The 20,157-nt window shown below is 46.4% G+C and overlaps 1 protein-coding gene across 1 annotated transcript in view; it reads left to right on the forward strand.

The window, feature by feature from the left end:
- The first annotated feature begins 14,485 nt into the window (after window positions 1-14,485).
- The window catches only part of acaca (acetyl-CoA carboxylase alpha), a 54,985-nt gene continuing 49,313 nt past the window's right edge, over window positions 14,486-20,157 (forward strand). Inside the window, 6 exon segments of the mRNA XM_080530254.1 lie at window positions 14,486-14,628; window positions 15,350-15,617; window positions 18,657-18,789; window positions 18,888-19,026; window positions 19,592-19,701; window positions 19,833-19,914. Coding sequence (XP_080386380.1) covers window positions 15,379-15,617; window positions 18,657-18,789; window positions 18,888-19,026; window positions 19,592-19,701; window positions 19,833-19,914 — 703 coding nt within the window. The 5' untranslated portion in view covers window positions 14,486-14,628; window positions 15,350-15,378.

Consider the following 20,157-nt stretch of genomic DNA (forward strand, 5'->3'; position numbering starts at 1 on the left):
AAAGCTTGAATGTTACATACTGGACCTGTAACCAATTATAGTATTTGTGCTGCGTTAAGCGTTTTCATTGACATGACACCCGTCATCTCCACCATCGTCCAGATGTAAAGTCTGTTTTAATGGTGAATATCATTAAACAATATTTGTGTTATTTGTGTTAGCTTTTATCACTTAGCCACTTGTTCCCTGATCATACAGGTAGTTGTACCATACATACCTGTGAAGGGAGGGAGACTAGAGCAAATCATTCATGATATCAAACCTATGTCAATTCTACCCTAAAAATCAATTCCAAAAGTATTGGTGAGCCAGGACTACAAAACAACACTGTCTGGTTAATGATCTTCCTCAATGCCTTTCCAGTGTAGTAAACATGTCACTGGAGATCCCTGGCCCCAGCCTTGGGTCCCCTAACATGACCCTATTCCAAGGCCGGCGTCTGAATTTCTTCTGCGTTACTATTGAACGCAGTGCAGTGTAAATTGAGCACAAATGAAAGTCGCTCAGCATATTGACTCATGTTCAATACATGGAAAGTCCATAATAAGTCCATAATATGTCATTCTAACATTACATTTTGAAAAGAAAAATCATATTTTTACAGAAAGATAGTAAATATATCAATTGTATACAGTATTATGTTTATAAGCCTTCAGATAGCTTGTTTGACAATGATACTACAGCACAATTGGCCAGGGCTCCAGCAGAGATACTCTGACTCCCGCTGACACAATGCTGGACCAAGACCTCTTAAGATCTTACTAAGCTCTAAAGCGATCAGTTCATGAGAAGGGACACTTTGAAGATCTCCTAATGAAATGTCAGATGGTTATTACGGTGGCTGATTAGGGACAAACCACTAAGACGCTCTAAAGCCTGGCGTCAAACCACAGCAGATTACCTGCACTGACCAACAACTTGACTGTAGTGAACTGCGTACTGTACTTACTGTGAAGACAGACAGGGTGATGTAAGCCCTTGTCCTATTGTCACTCCCACAAAACAATTGGGAGACTCAAAATAGTTGTATTATCTTTATGGCCACAATCTGTAAATGTATACATTTTCTAGGCAATTTAGCAAAATGTGAAATATGTCAATGTGGACGGGAGACACAGTGAAAAGAGTCGATGAGAGACTAATCTTTACTTAAAGGTGCAAATGGCTAATCCATCTTTCTCTCTAATCTGCCTGTTATCTGTGTCATTAGGACTTAAGGCAAGGATGTTTACAGTCCAGCAGGAGAGAACACATACAGTATGCTTGTCAGTTAAGGGATTCCCTAATGTTATCTTCCAATTCACAGACAGAGCTATCCATGAAGAAGCTCTCAAATTGTGAACAATGATTGCAAACATAATTAAACATGATCAATACTAAAGTTATAAAATCTATGCTTTTGGACTGGATTTTGTTCTGATACTTTCTTCAATTTACAGTAAAGTTACTCCATGAATGTCTCTAGCAGTTTTAGAACTAGACTTCTATGTCTGCGTGTAGATGTTTCTAGAAATACAGCCATCTAGCTGCTAGGTTAGCTAAAGCTAATTCAGGGGAAGTACAGATTAAGGGAGATTAATTTGAAACATGGAAGAACTATCTTTAATTCTTTAATAAATAATGCTTCTTTTTGTAATACCTGTTTTGCTCTGCCTACTCACACCCTTTCTAAATGGACAAATACTGTATCCCAACGCCAGGCATTTCCCTCCTAATGACACTGTGGAGTAAACAAACCTGCATGGAAAAGAGCGACTGTAACAGTCCCTCTTATAGCAGTCATAACGGGCGCTGGCCATGTCAATGTTCATACTACTAAGCAACCAACAATGAGCCTGGGTGAGTTGTCTCCACACAACACATGCTTTCAGGAGACAAGAAGAAAGGTGCTTTATAAATGCCTTCTATTATTGTCATCGCTATTGACAACATGTATGAGATCACCTGGGTCAATGTCACACCCTGTACGCCTGATTCAGAATCTATTGTATGTAAGTTGTTTCATGCCATTGTTTCTTGTCATCTGTACGTTATTTTCAGTATTGGTTTATGGACTACGTTTTTGTTCCTGTGGTGGTGGGTTAGGGTGGTGAGGTTCACTTACACGTTTTTCAACCTCACCTCACCTTTTTAAACCGTGTTTTACGTTTTGTCTTTCACCTCACCTCACCTTTTTTAAACCGCGTCTTACGTTTTGTCTTTCATCTGTCGTTCGTGTGCAAACTTTAACTTTCTTATGTATTTGTATATGTATTAGCCGTTGCATTACATAGGGAGGGTGAGGCTGTCTACAAAGAATGCTGTCACGCCGCCGATCCTCAGATGACACACAGAAGCCTGAGGAGAAAGCACTGCCATCCTGAAAGGGGAAAGAGGGCGAGGAGAGACCAGGTGGACGGTAACAGGACAGAGCAGGACTCGTACTGTAGGCGTTCAACACAACACAACACAGAGGAGACAGGACAACATTTGCCAATGTTCAGCCACTGCCCTTCATGTCCGTTTTTTAGCACTCGTGTTTGCAAATTGACAGGTGATAAGTTCATAGATATGCCACCTGACAGGCTCTGAGGGTCACAGAGGGGAAATTACCCCACAAACAGGTACTCAAGGACCCCATTGAACCCCACCCCTGAGCTTCAGGGCATGACAGGTACCTTGGTGGGAGGGTATGTCACTCCCGATGTAGGAAGCCTTTTCCAACTCACACTCTGAGAGCCCTGTCACACTAACAGACGCTGACAGCTGCCTTATGTTACAAGACATCATTAACACACAGACCACTAGACCCATGTCATCTTTCTTACAGGCCCCGCTCAAAAAACATCATGTTTACAGTTGGACAGAGGCCAATACTCCTCATGACACACACACACACACACGCACACACACACACACATCATGAACAGATGTCGAAGGAAATCCTCCTTTGTTTGTTGCCAGGAGCAGAGGTGCCTGTCATTCAGACAGTCCGAGAGCATTTCCTAAAAGGCCACTAGTTTTCCTGATGAGATCTCATCCGTCTCGGTGACACCAGCAGGGATGTAGCGTCGACTTGTGGGAGACAGAGTCGTCAAAAGGTAAAGGCCAGTAGCCCGAGGCCTCGGTGTCATTTCGATCCAGTCACAATCCAGCCCTCAATGTAACCTGACAGGCTGCATATGTGGAAAAGCCAGTCTTTGCTCCCAGCAAAGATTTCGAAATGTATACGAAACCCACAAGCTGGAAGAGATTTGTTAAAATGTCATTAGACGTAATGTTGATGTTCATCTGTCTTCTGCTTATCTTACCTGTTCATCCGTGAAAACAAACCGTTAGCCACTAGGCGTGTTTTGCAGCCGAGCATCTTCTTGCGGTGCAGCTGTGTGTGAGAGTGTGTTGCCCTCGGCTATGGGCGGCCATCTTATGTCTGTCGTGGAGATTTCACCGGGTGTCAGTCTGTCTCAGATGAGAGGAGACAGCTCAGTCTCTGGACCACCAAGGCCGTCTGCATGTGGCCCATCTCTGTGGAGGCTGGTGGAGGCCGAAATCAGAGGACATTTCTCCTTCTATTACATTCCTTACAATGACCTCGCCCTTCGATTTCTACTTCCACCAGCCTCCCCTAACCCATCTGCATGTGGACCACCACAATCTGCACCCTGACATATTCCAACTAAACTCTCTTTTATAAAGACAATACGGAAAGCTGTACGTTTGAATTTTTTGGTGATGTGCACCTAGCTTATGTTGTCATCAACATCGTGAATCGTATCTCACACAGCCATCTATTATGACCACAGTAGTGTTCGCTGCTGATGTTGCTTCTGAAGGTGTATAGTATACTGTGTGTCCCCCCCAGAGACAGAGGGTTTAAATGTGACTGAAGCTGAGTGTGTTTTGATGGAAACCCTGCAGAAGGCAGCTTGTTGCTTTGGACACTCTGTGACAGTACATCAGTCCCAACCCCTTCAGTGTTAGTGTCTTGGCTCCAGCACTCTGGACCTGTGAACAGAGGGCAGGCCATCGCTATTGTCGATTCACTGTCCTGTCAATCACTTGGGACGGTAATTAGGTCATCACCACTGGGATCCGACATCCGACCCCTGACTATGCTGCTGATATCAGTGGAGACTGGTGGAGGTCGAAATCGGAGGACGGGCTCATTGTAATGCATGGAACGGAATGAGGAATGGTATCAAACGCCACATGACATGAAATGCTACCGTTCCTCATTCCATGCATTACAACACGTTTGATACAATTCCTCATTCTATTCCATAATTAAATTAATAATTTTGCCATTTAGCAGACGCTTTTATCCAAAGCGACTTACAATTACGAATTACAGGGACATTCCCCCTGGAGTAACTGAGGGCTAAGTGCCTTACCCAAGGGCACACTAGTCAAAACTAGCTTCAGGCGGGATTTGAACTCACAACCTTCCGATCCCAAGTCCAACTCACTATCCACTAGACCACCCCACCCCATATTCCATGGATTACAAGGAGCCCCGTCCTCCGATTTCTACCGTCATCAGCCTCCCCCTGTCTTATATACTGTATGTCTACAGGGGGATACAGACCTACAGAGACTGAGTAAGCATTTACCTCTAAAAACAATCCCTCTTGAAGTCCACCAGCATGGTACGTCTTGTCAAATCAACACAGATGACCTCAACCCTCTGACCCCTTGGTTAGGCTCCACGCCATTACCGTGAAAAGGTACGAATCCTCCGTCTGGGGACTGTTAGCACAGGGCACGGGTCACAGAGCACCGTCAATAACCATGTGGCATCTGGGCCATGGGGAGTGACAATGGTCAGGCACACGGGTCCGTTTGCAACCCTCACCGCCTGTCTCACCCCCCCCCACCTCCCCCCTCCCCCCCGACCCCCTCCCCGTACAACCCTCTCATCTCATGTGCTGGATGCTCAAAGGGACCTTGAACAAGCTGCAGAATTCAAATCTAATGCAGCCCCAAATCCCCTGCCCCTCGTCCAGCCAAGTGGAAAGGAGGCAAATCAAAGGCTTTCCCCCAGAGGTAAGAGTCCTGTCGTTCCGCACAGCTCTGGCCGTCGAGGTGAACGTCTGGGAAGCGTCAATCATCCGCACATGTCCCCATGGTGACAGAGCCAGTCAGGAGAGCCTTTGACATACTTTGACGGGTAGGAGGGGGGAAAAACTGAATATGCCCAAAATAATTTGGAAAGGTCAGTTTGCTCCATGAAAAAAAATGATATGCAAAAGATTGTACTGTTTATACATTACAACACACAAGAAATATATATATATTTTTTTTTATATACACGTTGATGGGGGGTGGGGGGTTATCCTGAGGAATCTAAACACCTGTTTGCATTTGAATCTTCATATTGAATAGTGCTTCTATTTCTAGTTTTCTTTTGATTGGAAGAAATATTTGTATTTCATTAAATAGTACTAGTATTGTCTAGTAATGTAATTTTATGTCTAGTAATATAATATTGAGAGTTGCAATTCAAAAACAAATGTAGTTGCCCAGTTACCAACATACCGGTGCCATAGTGCATGGTCTTTGGTGTAGTTTTCTCACTAGTTTCTTCTTGTCCTGTTGTCCACAATAGTGAAACTAATATGTAATTGCTTTATATTTGGTAAAATGGTTGAATTACGCTCCATTAGGCTGGGATGACGGGGGTCAATAGTTTACTTCAGTAGAGTCCTCCCCTAAGAGTCAGGTTGTTCCAGATTGATGATAGGCCTACTCTGCTAATGTAACAGACAACCCAGGGTCTTTCCATCCTACAAGCTGCACTAACCACACCCCATTAGTTATTGCAAAACTAATATAAAAGTCCATCTTCTCATCGCCCCCCCCACCTCTCTCTCTCTCTGCTCTTATTTTATCCCCTTTTGGCAAAAGAAGCTGGTGTGTTTTAACTCTCGCCCCGTAATAAAATCACTGTGGCTGCGCTGTAACTGGTGCAAAAAGTCAGGCGGTCTCCCGGGACGAGCATTGATCTAAAAGCCCTCTCCTCTCGCTGGCCTCCACTCGTGTCTGCGCTGGGTGGATTTTCTCCTTGGCTGAGCGTGGCTTCACAGTGAAAGAGCATCTCCATTGGCTCGGAAACGTGGTGAAGAGGTCAACTGCAAGTTCTTGCAGTCAGCAGAAAAACTTCCCACTGCAGCCAGGGCTCTGAGTGTTCTGGTGGTCGGGAGGAGAAGAAGAGGAAGACGGACGGGCTTGGCATTAGAAGGCTCTGAAACAGGCCAAGAAGTGCTCTCTCTCTCTATCTCTCTCTCTCTCTATCTCTCTCTCTCTATCTCTCTCTCTCTATCTATCTCTCTCTCTCTATCCCTCTCTCTCTATCTCTCTCTCTCTCTCTATCCCTCTCTCTCTATCTCTCTCTCTCTCTCTCTCTCTATCTCTCTCTCTATCTCTCTCTCTCTCTCTCTCTCTCTCTATCTCTCTCTCTCTATCTCTCTCTCTATCTCTCTCTCTCTATCTCTCTCTCTATCTCTCTCTCTCTCCTCCTGGCGTCAAAGGCCCAGTCTCACCCCAGGACCCCTCCCTCCCTCCCTCCCTCCACCACGGCAGGCCCAGGCAGCTGGGGAATGGAGCAGAGGTGGGGATGGGACTGAGAATGCTATCAGCTCACACTCCGCTGTGTGTAGGGGAGTCACTGAGGCGCGCTGAAGATACAAATGAGAGAAGAAGCGCAGAGAGCGAGCAGCCTCTGCACGCCTGAGCTGGGATGTGAAACCAAGCGAGGCCCTGTTTCCTCAGGTTTGTAAAGGTGGGGGGGGGGGCTGGAAAGCTTGGATATGACTTATTAATTAAACATCATCCCTTTTGCATGCTGTAATGTCAAAGCGACAACAACTCCTGTTTGTCAACATTTTGCCAGGACCCCCGGAAGAATTCTTGCCCCATTTTTCTGTAAAGCGTTTGCCTTGAAATATTCATCATCACTTTCGTCGTAATAATGGAAGTCACTTCAACTAGTCTAAACTTTAGCACGTAATCCTACGACACAGATGGCGACAAGAAATGCTCTGAGAGAGGACTTGTACATAATTCATATTTGAACCATATCATAGAGAAACTATACAGTTATGTTACAAATAAAGCTGTCTCATGCATTTGTATAGAGCAGACTGAGGGAGACATACAGTGTCGATCTGCAGACAAGGCATAACAACAATCTACCAAGAAAACCTTATCAAATGCCTGACTGCACTGCCTTCAGTCTCATAAAATGCAAACATAGAGGAAGAGGTTAGTGCAGAGGTAGGGGTTAGTGCGTTTCACAATGATATTTCAAGTTGAAATCAACTTCATCTTATCAAGGCACAGGGCAATCTACACAAACATCCATTGAAATATTGCTTTCCTAAGTACCTCTCTTATGGATACACCTTCCAACTGGCCTCCTGTTATGAAGTTAGTTACCTTTCCTCTAGCTCTGTGTTGAGCCATAAGTTGCGTTACTGTTTCCAGCCTTTTAATAATGGAGGGTGTCAGCAGCACCAGTGGCCACATAAATGAAACATGGTGAACCCCTTCAGAGGCACGAGGACACACATGAAGATGTGAATTATTCACAATCTGGACATCACAGCAATGATCACGCCAAGCATGGGAGACAGCATTGGTGGCATGGTTTTATAGTAATGTCATTCGAAATGATCAAAAACATCAACGAATCGATGAATGAATCAATGAAAAACCTATGAATTTTGAATATCAGTAATCGGTATTGGAGGGACCTCTGCTAGAAACAGTCACACCTCTATGAACAATTAGGATGGAGAAAAGTTAACAACATCAGGCTACAGAAAAAAAATGTCAACAAATGAATTAGTTACAGTGTTACATAATGATCCTTGTACATATGAATTCACCCCACCATTTGAGAAGGGTACCTACACCAACATGTTACGGTTCGATTCTCCTGCTGAAATAATGCTAATGATGAAAGACAAAACTCGAAAGACAATCAATTATTCATCTCAATAGCATGACAGACAAAGTGGACAGAGTATTTATCAATGGGAGCCTATGGGTAAACATGTCAGTTGTAAGGTGATACATGAGGGAAAGTTTCATGGGATGTATATAGACTGAGGTTTTGGACTATGTATTATAAATGCTCATCTTCTCATTATCACTGCTTTGAAACATACACCAATCAGCTACTGTAGATACATAATGGTAGTACAACATGGCAGTCATAAGCTAATATCGTACGGGCATCGTTTTATGTAGAAGCGATCATGTTTGTCAACCAATGGCCTCTGAAGCCATCTAGTGGATAGGCAATGCAACTGTTATATTAGCAAATAATACCCACTAGTATTTCTAGTATTTCTGTTTTATCTCTGGCAAAAGGCTTGTTAGCTTGTGTCCACATGACATGGAGGACAACATTAGACACATTTCACACAATTCCACTGTACTGTCATGGGGTACTGATCATAGGCAATTGACGAAAAAACATGGAGGGAAGGTGTTCCAGGTGTTATAAGGATGTACTGTAGCCTCATCCCTTGATCTTTGTGTGAGTGATGGCCAATTTCTAAATTGGCTTTCAGGAGCTGTCCTCCTCTAGAGCTGTAGGACCCCCTGTTTTGTATCCCGGTATTGCTGTGGAGACGCAACAAACACACACACACACGCACACACACACACACACACACACACACACACACACACACACACACACACATACACATGTACTGTGCCCAGGCACTCACACCCCACTCACAATACACACATTCAAATATATCAAAGACCCCCTGCCATGGATCAAGGACTTCTTCATAGAGGTGTTCTATCACTGAAAGCAATTCGCAGCACTACACTCACTCACTACACAGCAGCAAAGAGGATGGTGTATTTCTATCCGCTAAAACCCCCCACTTATCAGTGATCTGAGCTCATTCTCCTCTATTGGGGGAGCTCGATTCCCCTTCTTTCATATGAAAGTGATCAAGCCCTTATTTCCAGTACAAAAGCAGCACACCTACTCGGCGACATCAAGGAAAAAGTCGCCGTCACCGCACATGTTCGAATAACACATTCTTAACTCTATACGGCCCTCTCTCTTTTCACCCTCTCTTTTCAAACGGTGACCAGTAAGGCTATATCCCCCTTATAAACAAATAGTAAGCCACGGGCGTGTGTTGCACCACAATACCAGGGATCAAGCTGCCTCCTTAGCCTCGGCCATCGGTGGAAAGGATGGACTCCGGTTACCGGCCGTCCTTCTCAAGCTTGTTTGCCATTAAATATTACAATACGCGATAGAGTGGAGGTGAATGTGACCCCCTTTTCGAGGCTGTCACTCAGGCAGAGAAAGGGCTCCGCTGATGTGCCAAATAAACAGAGCGCTCGGAGCAAGGTAGGGTTACGGCCCTGCTGGAATTGGTACACACTCGGCTCCAGTTGCCCGTGACAGGGGGGGATCGCTTTACCCACGGCTGCCACATGAAATAGTCCGTTCCAAGTGCCCGGCCTCCGTGATGGAATAATTACTTATTCATCACAGTGGGGGAAGGAGGGAAGAGTTGTGAATGGGGGTCCTTGTCAGCTGCAGTGCAGGAAACAGCTGACACAAGGGTATCTGTTACACGCCCCCACCCCCCCCTCCGTCCCGGTCCCCCTTACCTTCCACTCCCCCTGCCGTGGAGATGCCTGCCTGACACAGTCTCAGCTTCACTCACGCCGCCACGGGCCAGGAGTCACCTCTGGAATGCAGATAAGAACTTCATCAGTTCTCCCCTTCCCCATCCCTAAACTACAGCACCCACACTCCCCCCCCCCCCACCCCCTCCCCGCCTTCCAATTGGACCAACACCAACCTGACCCCCTCCACCTCAGATCAGAATGTCACCCAGAGAGAGACAACCTCACACCCGCTGCGGTTTTTCATCTCATAAACTCATTAGGTTAAAAGGGGGAAGATGGGAGCCACTGTACCCAGTATCTGAGGTGATAGTGAGCTGTTCAGGACATACTGGATTACACAATCCGGAGAAGTGTATCTGAGGGAGGCTAATGCGGGTGAGATAAGGTATGCGTGCCAGTGTCTTTTACACACGGGGCTTGGTTAACAGGTTATCAGTCTGTCTTTTCACTCGGCAAAAGGTAGCCTGATACCCGGCTCCCGGGCTCTGAGGAGAGAAAGTGGCCCTCAGTGAGACCTCTCTCCCTCTCTCCCTCTCCGGCACGGCTGTTCAGACACCCGAGAGCCGCCACGGTGTTTGGCCAGTGTGAAATCTCACACGGCAGGCCGCTCCGGGGCTCAACCGCGCTGGCACAGCTCGCGGTGGCCGAGCTCTCGTCTCATTCAGCGTCCCCATACAGCCAGCGGGGGACCGGTCCCCCCAGACCCCACTGAGGGGGCTCTCTCCAGAGATCCCCTTCTCACAAAGCATCTGCCTGTATCCCCCCCCCCCACCCAACGCCCCCACTTCACGCGCTAACCAGAAGGTGAACTCCATTCAATATTTATCACCGGTGCTCATAGGATCACTGTGAAGCGGGGCAAACGCTTTAATTAAACTGGAGCTCGCCTCAAAAGCCGCATTCAAGGATGTCAATCAGCAACGGAGGGATGGAGTGAAACTGTAGCTGGCCACTTTCCTCCTCGCCGTGGCAACAAAGGGGGCCAGGGCCCCGGCCCCCCATTGTAACAGTCTGCCAGTCTCCAGGAACGTGTAACTGAAGTCACCACAAACTCATTGTACCGGTTGTAAGCAATATGTTCTTCTGTGTGATGGGTGAGCACATTAACACAGATTCTTTTCACTGCAGGGTTCCTGATACCCAGGGTGTTTGTTACAATGCGTGTGATTTTCAGCAACTCCCTGCAATAGCTGCCAATGAGGGACAGAGCGATGATAGGTCTCTGCTGGGCTTTTGAGTATTTTTATTTCCACATTTTCCATCACCTTTTAGACCCTTTATTGTGGAAGGTATTTGAACTACGTAAGTATTTCCGTTGAAAAGAAACGTCAATAGCTGGGAATCCTAATTACAACGGCACAGTTTTGCGTGGCTCATTGGTCATTTGTTGACAGTTGAGTATTGTTAGAAAGGGCTGCGTGAAATACATCTTCCACTGCCAGGAAAATATACTTTTATGGATTTTGTTTCTTTATTAGAAACTATATCCAAACAACTCAATACGTTCCAGAAACAGTACAGCACACTCTCCCCAGAATTGAAAGCACTTTAATGTGAATATTTCCAAGACATCTGAACCCAGAGTAGCTTAACCACCACCGTGGTGGGCTGCATCTCGGGGGGGGGGACGAGGCGGCGTACAGGGATGAGGTAGAGCAGCTGAGCAAGCTGTGCAAGGTTAACAACCTGCTGCTGAACAAGTCAAAGACCCAGGAAATCATCGTGGACTTCAGGAGGAAAAAATCTGAGATCCAGCCCCTGCTCATCGACGGAGAGAGCGTGGAGAGAGTCTCAACCCTCCGATTCCTGGGGGTGCACATACAGGATGACCTGTCCTGGAAGAACAACACAGTAGCCACCATCAAGAAGGCACAACAGCGGCTCTACTTCCTGAGAGTCCTCAGGAAGGAACACAACAAGCAGGAGATAATGGTGGCCTTCTACCGCGGCGCAGTGGAGAGCATCCTCACCTACGGCATCTGCAACTGGTTCTCCAGCTGCACAACCGCGGAGAGAAATGCGCTACAGAGAGTCGTGAGAACAGCCCAGAAGATCACCGGCGCCCCCCTCCCCTCTCTGGAAGAGCTGTACAACACACGCTGTCTCAGGAAGGCCTCCAAGATCTCCAGAGACCCAACCCACCCTGGGTACGAACACTTTGCCCGGCTGCCCTCGAAAAGGCGGTACAGGACCATGGCCGCAAGGACAAACAGACTGAAGCACAGCTTCTACCCCAGGGCCATCCAGGCCCTGAACACAGCAAAGACCTAGGTTCTGGGCCCTGGACAGTCTGGACGGATTGATGGCAGCTGCTGGACTGAAAAAATCAGGTGTAGTGCTGAGGCACAAATATGTACATTTCAAGCCTGCAAACTGCGACACTTTAAATGAATGTGCAATAACACTATGTGCAATATGACAACCCTAGTTGTCTATCTGTACAGTATAGTATAGTGGATAGTGTACATAGCCTTTATTTATGTAAACCAGCTCCTTCCCTTCTTTTTCTTTCTTTCCTAGCACCAGGGGAGCCACCCCTCCTAAATGTCGTTGTTTGGTACCTGTACTATAGCAATGACAATAAAGACCATTCATTCATTCATTCATTAAGCGCAATGTAAACAATATCTGCTATACTCTTTTGGACAACAGAGCGTTCTAAGCACCTTACTGTAAAGACATTTTCATATCTCAACTATTGTACTGTATATGTAAGATGATTCTACAACAAAGGACATTTCCATTTCAAGCATGCAATGCAATACATTTTAGTAAAATATGCATGGAGATCTTGTCACTGTACACAGAAATCTGTTAAACTGAACCTGAAATATCATTATGGGGAGACTTAGGAACTGTACTGTATGACTACAGTTATTTTACTATCAGTAATGTTTATTATACAAAATAATTAATGTCATAAACCAGGGAAAAATGGGGAGGCTGAACGGAGACGAGGCTAAACCAAGGAGGGCAAAGACACTTGCAGTGTCTGTGAATTTCCACTAGATGGCAGTGCTGTACTGCCTCAAAGCTTAGTCTGACCCTCATCTGTGTTGAATCCTTGAGTTTGAACTCTTAATAATGATTAAAGGTATACACTTTGTTACAGTGGTATTATTCCCGAGTAACCAACGGGTGATCAATTGCATTACCTGTTTATGCTGTTATCAGGTACTGTAGGTAGGTAGGGAAGGATTCATTTGTTATTTATATAAAAACAAACTAATCTTTCAAGCAAAATAAGTCTTAATTAGCATTAAATTAAATGCACGGGCTTATTTTAGTTTTTTATATGTTTCGTCGTTTTCAAGCGAAATATGTCGATAGTTTGAGGGTTTTAAACAGTTCAGAATCAGTGAATAGCTCACATTCTTCTTTGACAGATGATTGATGTGTGAGGACCAAAAACAGGTATAATTGCCTCATCTAAAACAATCAGGTTTGACATAACTGACCAGTTTTAAACACAACGTCATCTCTATTGTTAAGCCTCGTTAGAATATCGACCCCAAAATAACAAAACTGAATCTTATTAATGGATCAAATCAACCCTGTTTGGCACAAAATAATTGTCTGCATGCTACTTAGAGGCACTGCTTTTGCCCTAGTGTCGAATATGGACGCAATGTGCCGGTAGCCATCTATTATGGGCAGAGATCTGTGCCACTAGAATCTGAATCTGAATTACTGACTTTGAATTTCAAATTGAGCAATTCAAATTCAAAGTCAGTAATTCAAATTCAAAGTCAGTAATTCAGATTCAGATTCTAGTGGCACAGATCTCTGCCCATAATCTCTGACCTACTGTGTTGAACCAGGTGCCGGTTCCAAAGGGCATTGCTTGGAGGTAACTGGTTTTGCTCAATGAAGAATTGGCACCAGTGAAGTCGCTGACCAAGCAGACGACACAGTCAGGGTATTGCGTGTTGAATGTCATCATTCAGCCAATTTGGCAGAGTGATGGGAGCATGGGACTGATGTGGCCCACCACGGGTCCAAGGCCTCATGTCTAGTGTATATGGAGGACCAAGTCTGTCAAAATTAACAATAAATATATAGACACATAAATGAATGTATGAACAAATAAATGAATGAATACACACAGTATAACGAAATACATTTCTATATTTATTTATTCTTTTACGCATTCATTCTTTGTTTTCCACTTTCATTCTTTGTTTTCCACATTCTTTTCCACATTAATTCTTTCTTTTCCACATTCATTCATTTATTTGTTCCTACATTCATTTATGTGTCTATATATTTATTGTTAATTTTGACAGACTTGGTCCTCCATAAGTGTAGAGTAATGAACACAATGTGCCTGTGTAGCCACCTGACATACTGTGCTGCATCAGGTGCCTGTTCCAAAAGGGCAGATCATCAGATTGGGTTAAGGATCAAATTGATCAACAGTCAGGATTGGGGTGAGACGGTGAGTGACTAAAAAATGTCAACATTTTCAAAAATAACACCACACAGGCATTAATAAACACCTAATGGATCAGATTATGTAAAAAAAAAAAACTCAATTCTGACAAAAATGGAGATAGAACCTTATAATTCTAACGTCACGATTTGGGATCGGACCATCGAATCGGGCCGTTCTGGACAAACCCTACGGAACAGGAGGAAGGTTTCTCATTGGGCACACCTCCTCCAGATCGGAGTGTTCTGCCCGCCCCTTTGGGTGTCGTCGTGCGATCCGATTGGTCCTCTCTGCAGGTCTCTGCAATCCGATTGGTCCTCTCCGCGGGTCAGAGGGGAACGGCCCAAAGTAACCCATCTGCGCATCACATCGCACCACTTTTCCCTCTGTCAAAGCGTCTGTTGTTAGTCGCGATCATGATGTGATCTTTTTCTGCCTTCACCGCTTCGAAAGACATGTCAAGAACTCATATTGAGTTAAACAGATAAGTCACCGATCTGTCGGGATTCAACGACTCAGGATCGCTGGTCGGTTTCTTTCACACGGTGAGTAGTTAGTCAGCTAGCCGGCTAGATAAGCTCATTACACTGATCAGACAGCGGTGCTAAGCGATCCACCTAGCTGACTAGTAGCAGAGTACCACTGTTAGCTAGATGGTAGCTAGGATTCCCTTCTCTTGCCATCAGCAGGGAGGCGATATTTGTTTCCAAACATGATCTGCTAGATATGTTACCCCCCTCTCTCTCCGAGAGCGACGCCAGGCATGTTCATGTTGCATGTTCAGTCATTCTCGCCATGTCTGGATTGGCTGGGCGGGTTTTTCAGGTCCAGCCAGCAAGGTGTGTCTCGCTCATGTCTGTGACAAGGTTGCATGTTTCATCCCAAACTTTACCCGTGTGTGATTACTTCATGTGATTCCCAATGGAACTGTAAGACAGATGTTATATACTATCCTTGCAGCCTACATAGAGCGAGTACAGTTTGTACAAGGGGGATGGTTGGGCAATACAATCCTCAAAGGTCTGCATATCAGGTCATTGTTTTGCAATGTCTTGCAGTACACATGCAGGGTCAGTCTCGTTTTGTGCAACTCAGTGATGCAACCAGATAAACAGTGGCCCTTGCCAGTATGACCCCCATGTCACGCTGTCTGCACTCTGCAGCCATGGCACAGGCACTCAGCCCTGCCTCTGGGTTTATAAGCGTGGCTCTGACTGGCCTCTCCCTCCACAGTGTTCGCTGTCTGACTGGCCTCTCCCTCCACAGTGTTCGCTGTCTGTCCGTGTCGTCCAGCCATGGCACAGAAGGGCCCACCTGCCAAGAACCCCCCGGCCGTGGGGCCCGCCGCGCTGCACTCCCACTTCCTGGTCGGCTCGGTGTCGGAGGAGAACTCTGAGGATGAGAACCTGGGCAAGCCTGACCCGCAGCCGGAGGAGAAGGAGCGGTCCCTGTCCCCCTCGTCCGTCAGCAGCTCAGACAGCAGCTCCTTTGAGTTGGGCTTCGACCACATCGACGGGCCGCTGCAGAACCTGAGGTCAGAACCCGGGCCTGCCTTTCATTGGCATGCCGACTGCACAACGATTGTCTGTCTCATCATGTGTCTTAGTGGTGGTCGCCCATGGGTATCTCTCAACCATGCAAAATGATGACTAGTATTGCATTAGTCAGAGAAATAATGAATTAAAAGATACTCAACTACGGAAAAAACTTCAAAAGGGTTGAAACGTGGATACCTTTAAAACGGTCCCACCTGTTTGGGCCTCTAGTTTAGTGTTCTTGGTTATTTTCTTGTCTCTCTGTAAAGCGTCATTGGGTCCCCTGAAAGGTGCTATATAAATTTAAGTTATTATTATTATCATTATTATTATTATTATTATTATTAAAGGGTCTCCTAATTATTTTTTGCTATAATAATCTGCCCCCAGCTGTATGGAATATGAAGTAACCTCCATTACAGATATGTCTTAACTGGACGAATATTGTGTGTATCTTTATCCAAAGCGACTTACAACAGATACATGTGTCTAAACGAATCACCTATCCATCAGTCATCATAAGCAAAAGAAATGCATGCTAGGACCAGGGGCCATTGGGCATCACAATAGCCTACTAGAAGAAGGAAGACATGGTGGCCTCGGCACATTATGTTCAGTTGACTGAGTGCTCTCCCCCTGGCCGGGTGGCCCCCTCCTCTGTGTGTGAAAAATGTGGCCTCACCAGCTTCACACTCTGCCACAGTGGAGCTGTGTGTTCTGGGAGGACTAGTGGAGCGGGCTTCTGTCCCCTTGCCAAAGCGCTCCGAGCTCCCTGGGCGCCTCTCTGGTTTGTAGGCCTCCTTTCACAGGCACTGGGTCGAGGGGAATGGACATAGTGAATATAGGTGTGTTGCTGCCTATAGGCCCTAGGCTATACAAGAGTCTTGTAACAAGACTAAAGATTCCGTCTGCGTCAGTAGGCTAAGTCTTTCAGGTTTTACGGAGCTGGCTAGAAGAGTATATAGCTACATTTTGTTAAAAATGATTAGCTAGGGCCCCGCGGTGGTGTAGCGGTCTAAGCACTAGCCACTAGTGCAAGCTGCCCACCGGGGACTGGGATCGAATCCCAGCTCGCCAGATCCGGATATGGCCGGGGCACACACAGGGAGCGGCATATTGAGCGGCCGCTCCCGAGGGCGGTATAGGAATATTTCCGGACAAGGATCCGTCGCGCAACACCGCCCCCGTCTGGTGCTGGAGTAACGGTGTCGGGCTCGAGGAGCCAGACAGCTAGTCTGCCTGGCGATCTCCTCTGGGGCTGCCGGCCACGGGGTCGTGCGGCGGATCCTATGCAATAGGCAGGGGATAATTGGATGCTAGGTTGGGTTCAATTGGCTACCAAATTGGGTGAAAAAAGGGATAAAATCTGATTTTAAAAAATAAATAAATAAATGATTAGCTAGATTAATGGTGATGACATTTTCTTCACAAGATGCCAGTTCTCTCTCTCTGCTTTTTTGGCCGTCGCATTCACGTTGTCTTTGATTTCTGTTTGTTTTGTGGTGCGACCGTAGCCTGTGTAGGCCTACTTTTTGTCTCTTCACAAAGCTCCTTCACTGCAGATCTGTGCTGTTCATGAAATGACTGCGTTGTTGTGTCCGATCCTAGTGCAAGTCAGCTCTCCCAGGTCTAGTGTTGTTCCAGCCATAGGGTTATAATTGGTTTTGGAGAACCAATCAGCATGATTAGGCCTATAGCCTACTTGATACTGCTGAACATGTAAAATACTGGATGTGTTCTCAGTTCACACAGTGCCTACCTGTCAGTCTGAACTCTTTCAGCACATTTAGGCCGACATTGAACAATGGCTCTGTGACGTACACAGCTATACGCTATATACATATTAGCTAATCATAAGGTAATCAATCAAGATAATCACACCTTGGTTAAGCTCTCTGCAGGTTATGATATGGCCGCCTGGGAGAGAGGCGTGTTTTTGGTTGATGATCCTTGTTTGACCCTTGTCATTTAGTTTATTAGTGTCACAGCTGCCCCGTCCTGTCTGGTTCATGGTGACCACGGGGGACTGGAGGGAGAGTGGGGGGGGGGGGGGAATTGGGGTTGGGTGGCAGGGAGGAGGAGGAGAAGTGATGGTGTCGAAACTGGAAATACTGGACAGAAAAAGGCTGGGGCTGCCTCCCCTTCCCCCTCCCCCTCCCCCATCCCCCCCTCCCCCATCCCCCCCCCCTCTCTCACTCTCATAGAATAAGGGGGTGTTCTGTAGCTGGAAGTACCATTCTCTTGGCCGTCAATCAGAGGCCCCAGTCTCGTTGCCAGCGCCCCCATCATGAGGCAATATTGCAGTGTCAGGCCACTGGAGCCAGCCAAACACAGGCCTAGGCTCTGACACACCCTCCTGGGATGACTGTGGTGACTGGGTCCCCCCCCCCCCCACCCTCTGCCTCCTCCCTCCACATCCGCCCACCGGCTCCCTCAGAGGGTGGAGCTCCATTCCAGGGGGCCCAGTTTTTCCCTCAATCAAAACTCTTGCCCAAGCCTGTGTAAACCGTTTCCGGAATGAACCTTACCTTCCCTTACCTTTTTGCAGAGTGACAATGTCCCACACAATAAGAGGACATTTCCCTTCTCCCCAGTGGCATTTATGTCTCTCGTCAGCTAAGTAGATAAAGGCAGTTGATTGTGACTGGTTTACATCTCTCTAGGAAGCCTATTTTTTCCTCACGTTCATCAATGATTGTCATGTCTGTCTCATAACCTGGTGCTTTCTAGTTGCCGGTTGTGAGAAAGAGAAAAACGTGTCTGGGCTGCCACGCCCTGGCCACCTCCGCTATCTAATCTCAGATGAGATACAGTAATCTCCTGCTCCCTAGCACCAGTAGCCCTCTAAATACCCCCCTGATCCCTTTATCCCGTATCTGTCCGGTGGTAGACATAAACACAGAGCTAGTGTCGACTGTTGAATTAAAAAAGGAATAATAATAAATGATTGTCATTATGTGGATGGTTGTGGATGTGAATGATTCGGATTGGGTGGATTCTGATTCATCATGCCGACTTAATGTCAGTTCTTCACACAGACCAAGCATGTCAGGGCTCCACCTGGTCAAGCAAGGCCGAGACCGCCGCCGCATCGACCTGCAGAGAGACTTCACCGTGGCCTCCCCGGCCGAGTTTGTCACCCGCTTCGGAGGCAATAAAGTCATCGAGAAGGTACGTCCAGAGGTGGTTTAACCCTGTGTGTTCTGGACAGAGAGCCATCCAGTCCTAGCGGTGGTATGAATCACTCATATCCCCCCCCCCGTGCCCAGGTCCTTATCGCCAACAACGGCATCGCTGCGGTCAAGTGCATGCGCTCCATCCGCCGCTGGGCCTACGAGATGTTCCGCAACGAGAGGGCTATCCGCTTTGTTGTTATGGTAACACCGGAGGACCTCAAAGCTAACGCAGGTGAGTTGTTTCAGTTTTCTTCCTGTGTGGCGTCGACAGGAGGGTGACAACAACGGTCCGCTACTGAAAAGAACCCTGCTGTCTAATGACCCAGCAAAACCCATGACGACGCTCTCTAGGCAAATGTGTTTAAACAAGCAGACCAGGCTTCTCTCTGTTGGTTCAGGCTGGTGGTTCTGCACTGAACAGCCATTTAGCCTGCCCTAATTCAGAAGAAAACACTGCTTGACGGTTTAGAAACAGCATCGCTTTCTGAATATTCTCTCATGTGTGAAATAGTTTGTCTTTCAGGGGACTGAGGCTCACATATGATCATAGCAAGCCAATAGCGTCAAAGCTAGAAAAAAAGGAGATTCTACCACATGCATTGTTTCGAGACTCTGACTGAACTTTGCATGTTGTATGTTGTTTTTAATTTATATTATGCGGTTTACTTACTGCTGTGCTCGCTCCCCTTGATACTGACCGGTCGTCTAGGGGTGAATTGGCCGCACTGTTTTTAATGGACTTAACTGTATAAATCACGGTCAAATAAAAAGGATTTTCCCGTAATTGTCATCCGCAGAGTACATCAAGATGGCCGACCACTATGTGCCTGTGCCAGGAGGGACCAACAACAACAACTATGCCAATGTGGAGCTCATCTTGGACATTGCTAAACGTATACCGGTGCAGGTAGAGTACCTCAAGCCATTGATCTTCCATTTCAAGCATAGGTTCTTGTTCGATAGTAAATGACAGGAACTTAGGTGTGTGTTTGTACCTGTGTCTGACTGCCTGTGGGTGATTGTAAATTCTCTCTCCAGGCTGTCTGGGCAGGATGGGGCCACGCGTCAGAGAACCCCAAACTCCCAGAGCTGCTGCATAAGAATGGCATTGCCTTCATGGGTAAGATTGGGTGTCCTTATGTTTAAAAAAACAACCCTTTTTTCTTTCTTTTTTTTTGCAAAACATTAATCTTTTTTTTTTTCTCACAGTGACATACAGCTGCAGGCTTTGCAATGCCGCAAGCCTAGTATGACACACCTTTGAGAATGGCATTCTTGATTGTGCAACAGAGTTGGAACCTGTCGCAGGCAGACAGGCAGGCAGCCTTTCCTCTTTTCCCCCACAGTTTCACTCTGACAGAAA

This window comes from Nansenia antarctica, assembly GCF_963989245.1.
Source record: "Nansenia antarctica genome assembly, chromosome: 4".
Classification (NCBI taxonomy): Eukaryota; Metazoa; Chordata; class Actinopteri; order Argentiniformes; family Microstomatidae; genus Nansenia; species Nansenia antarctica.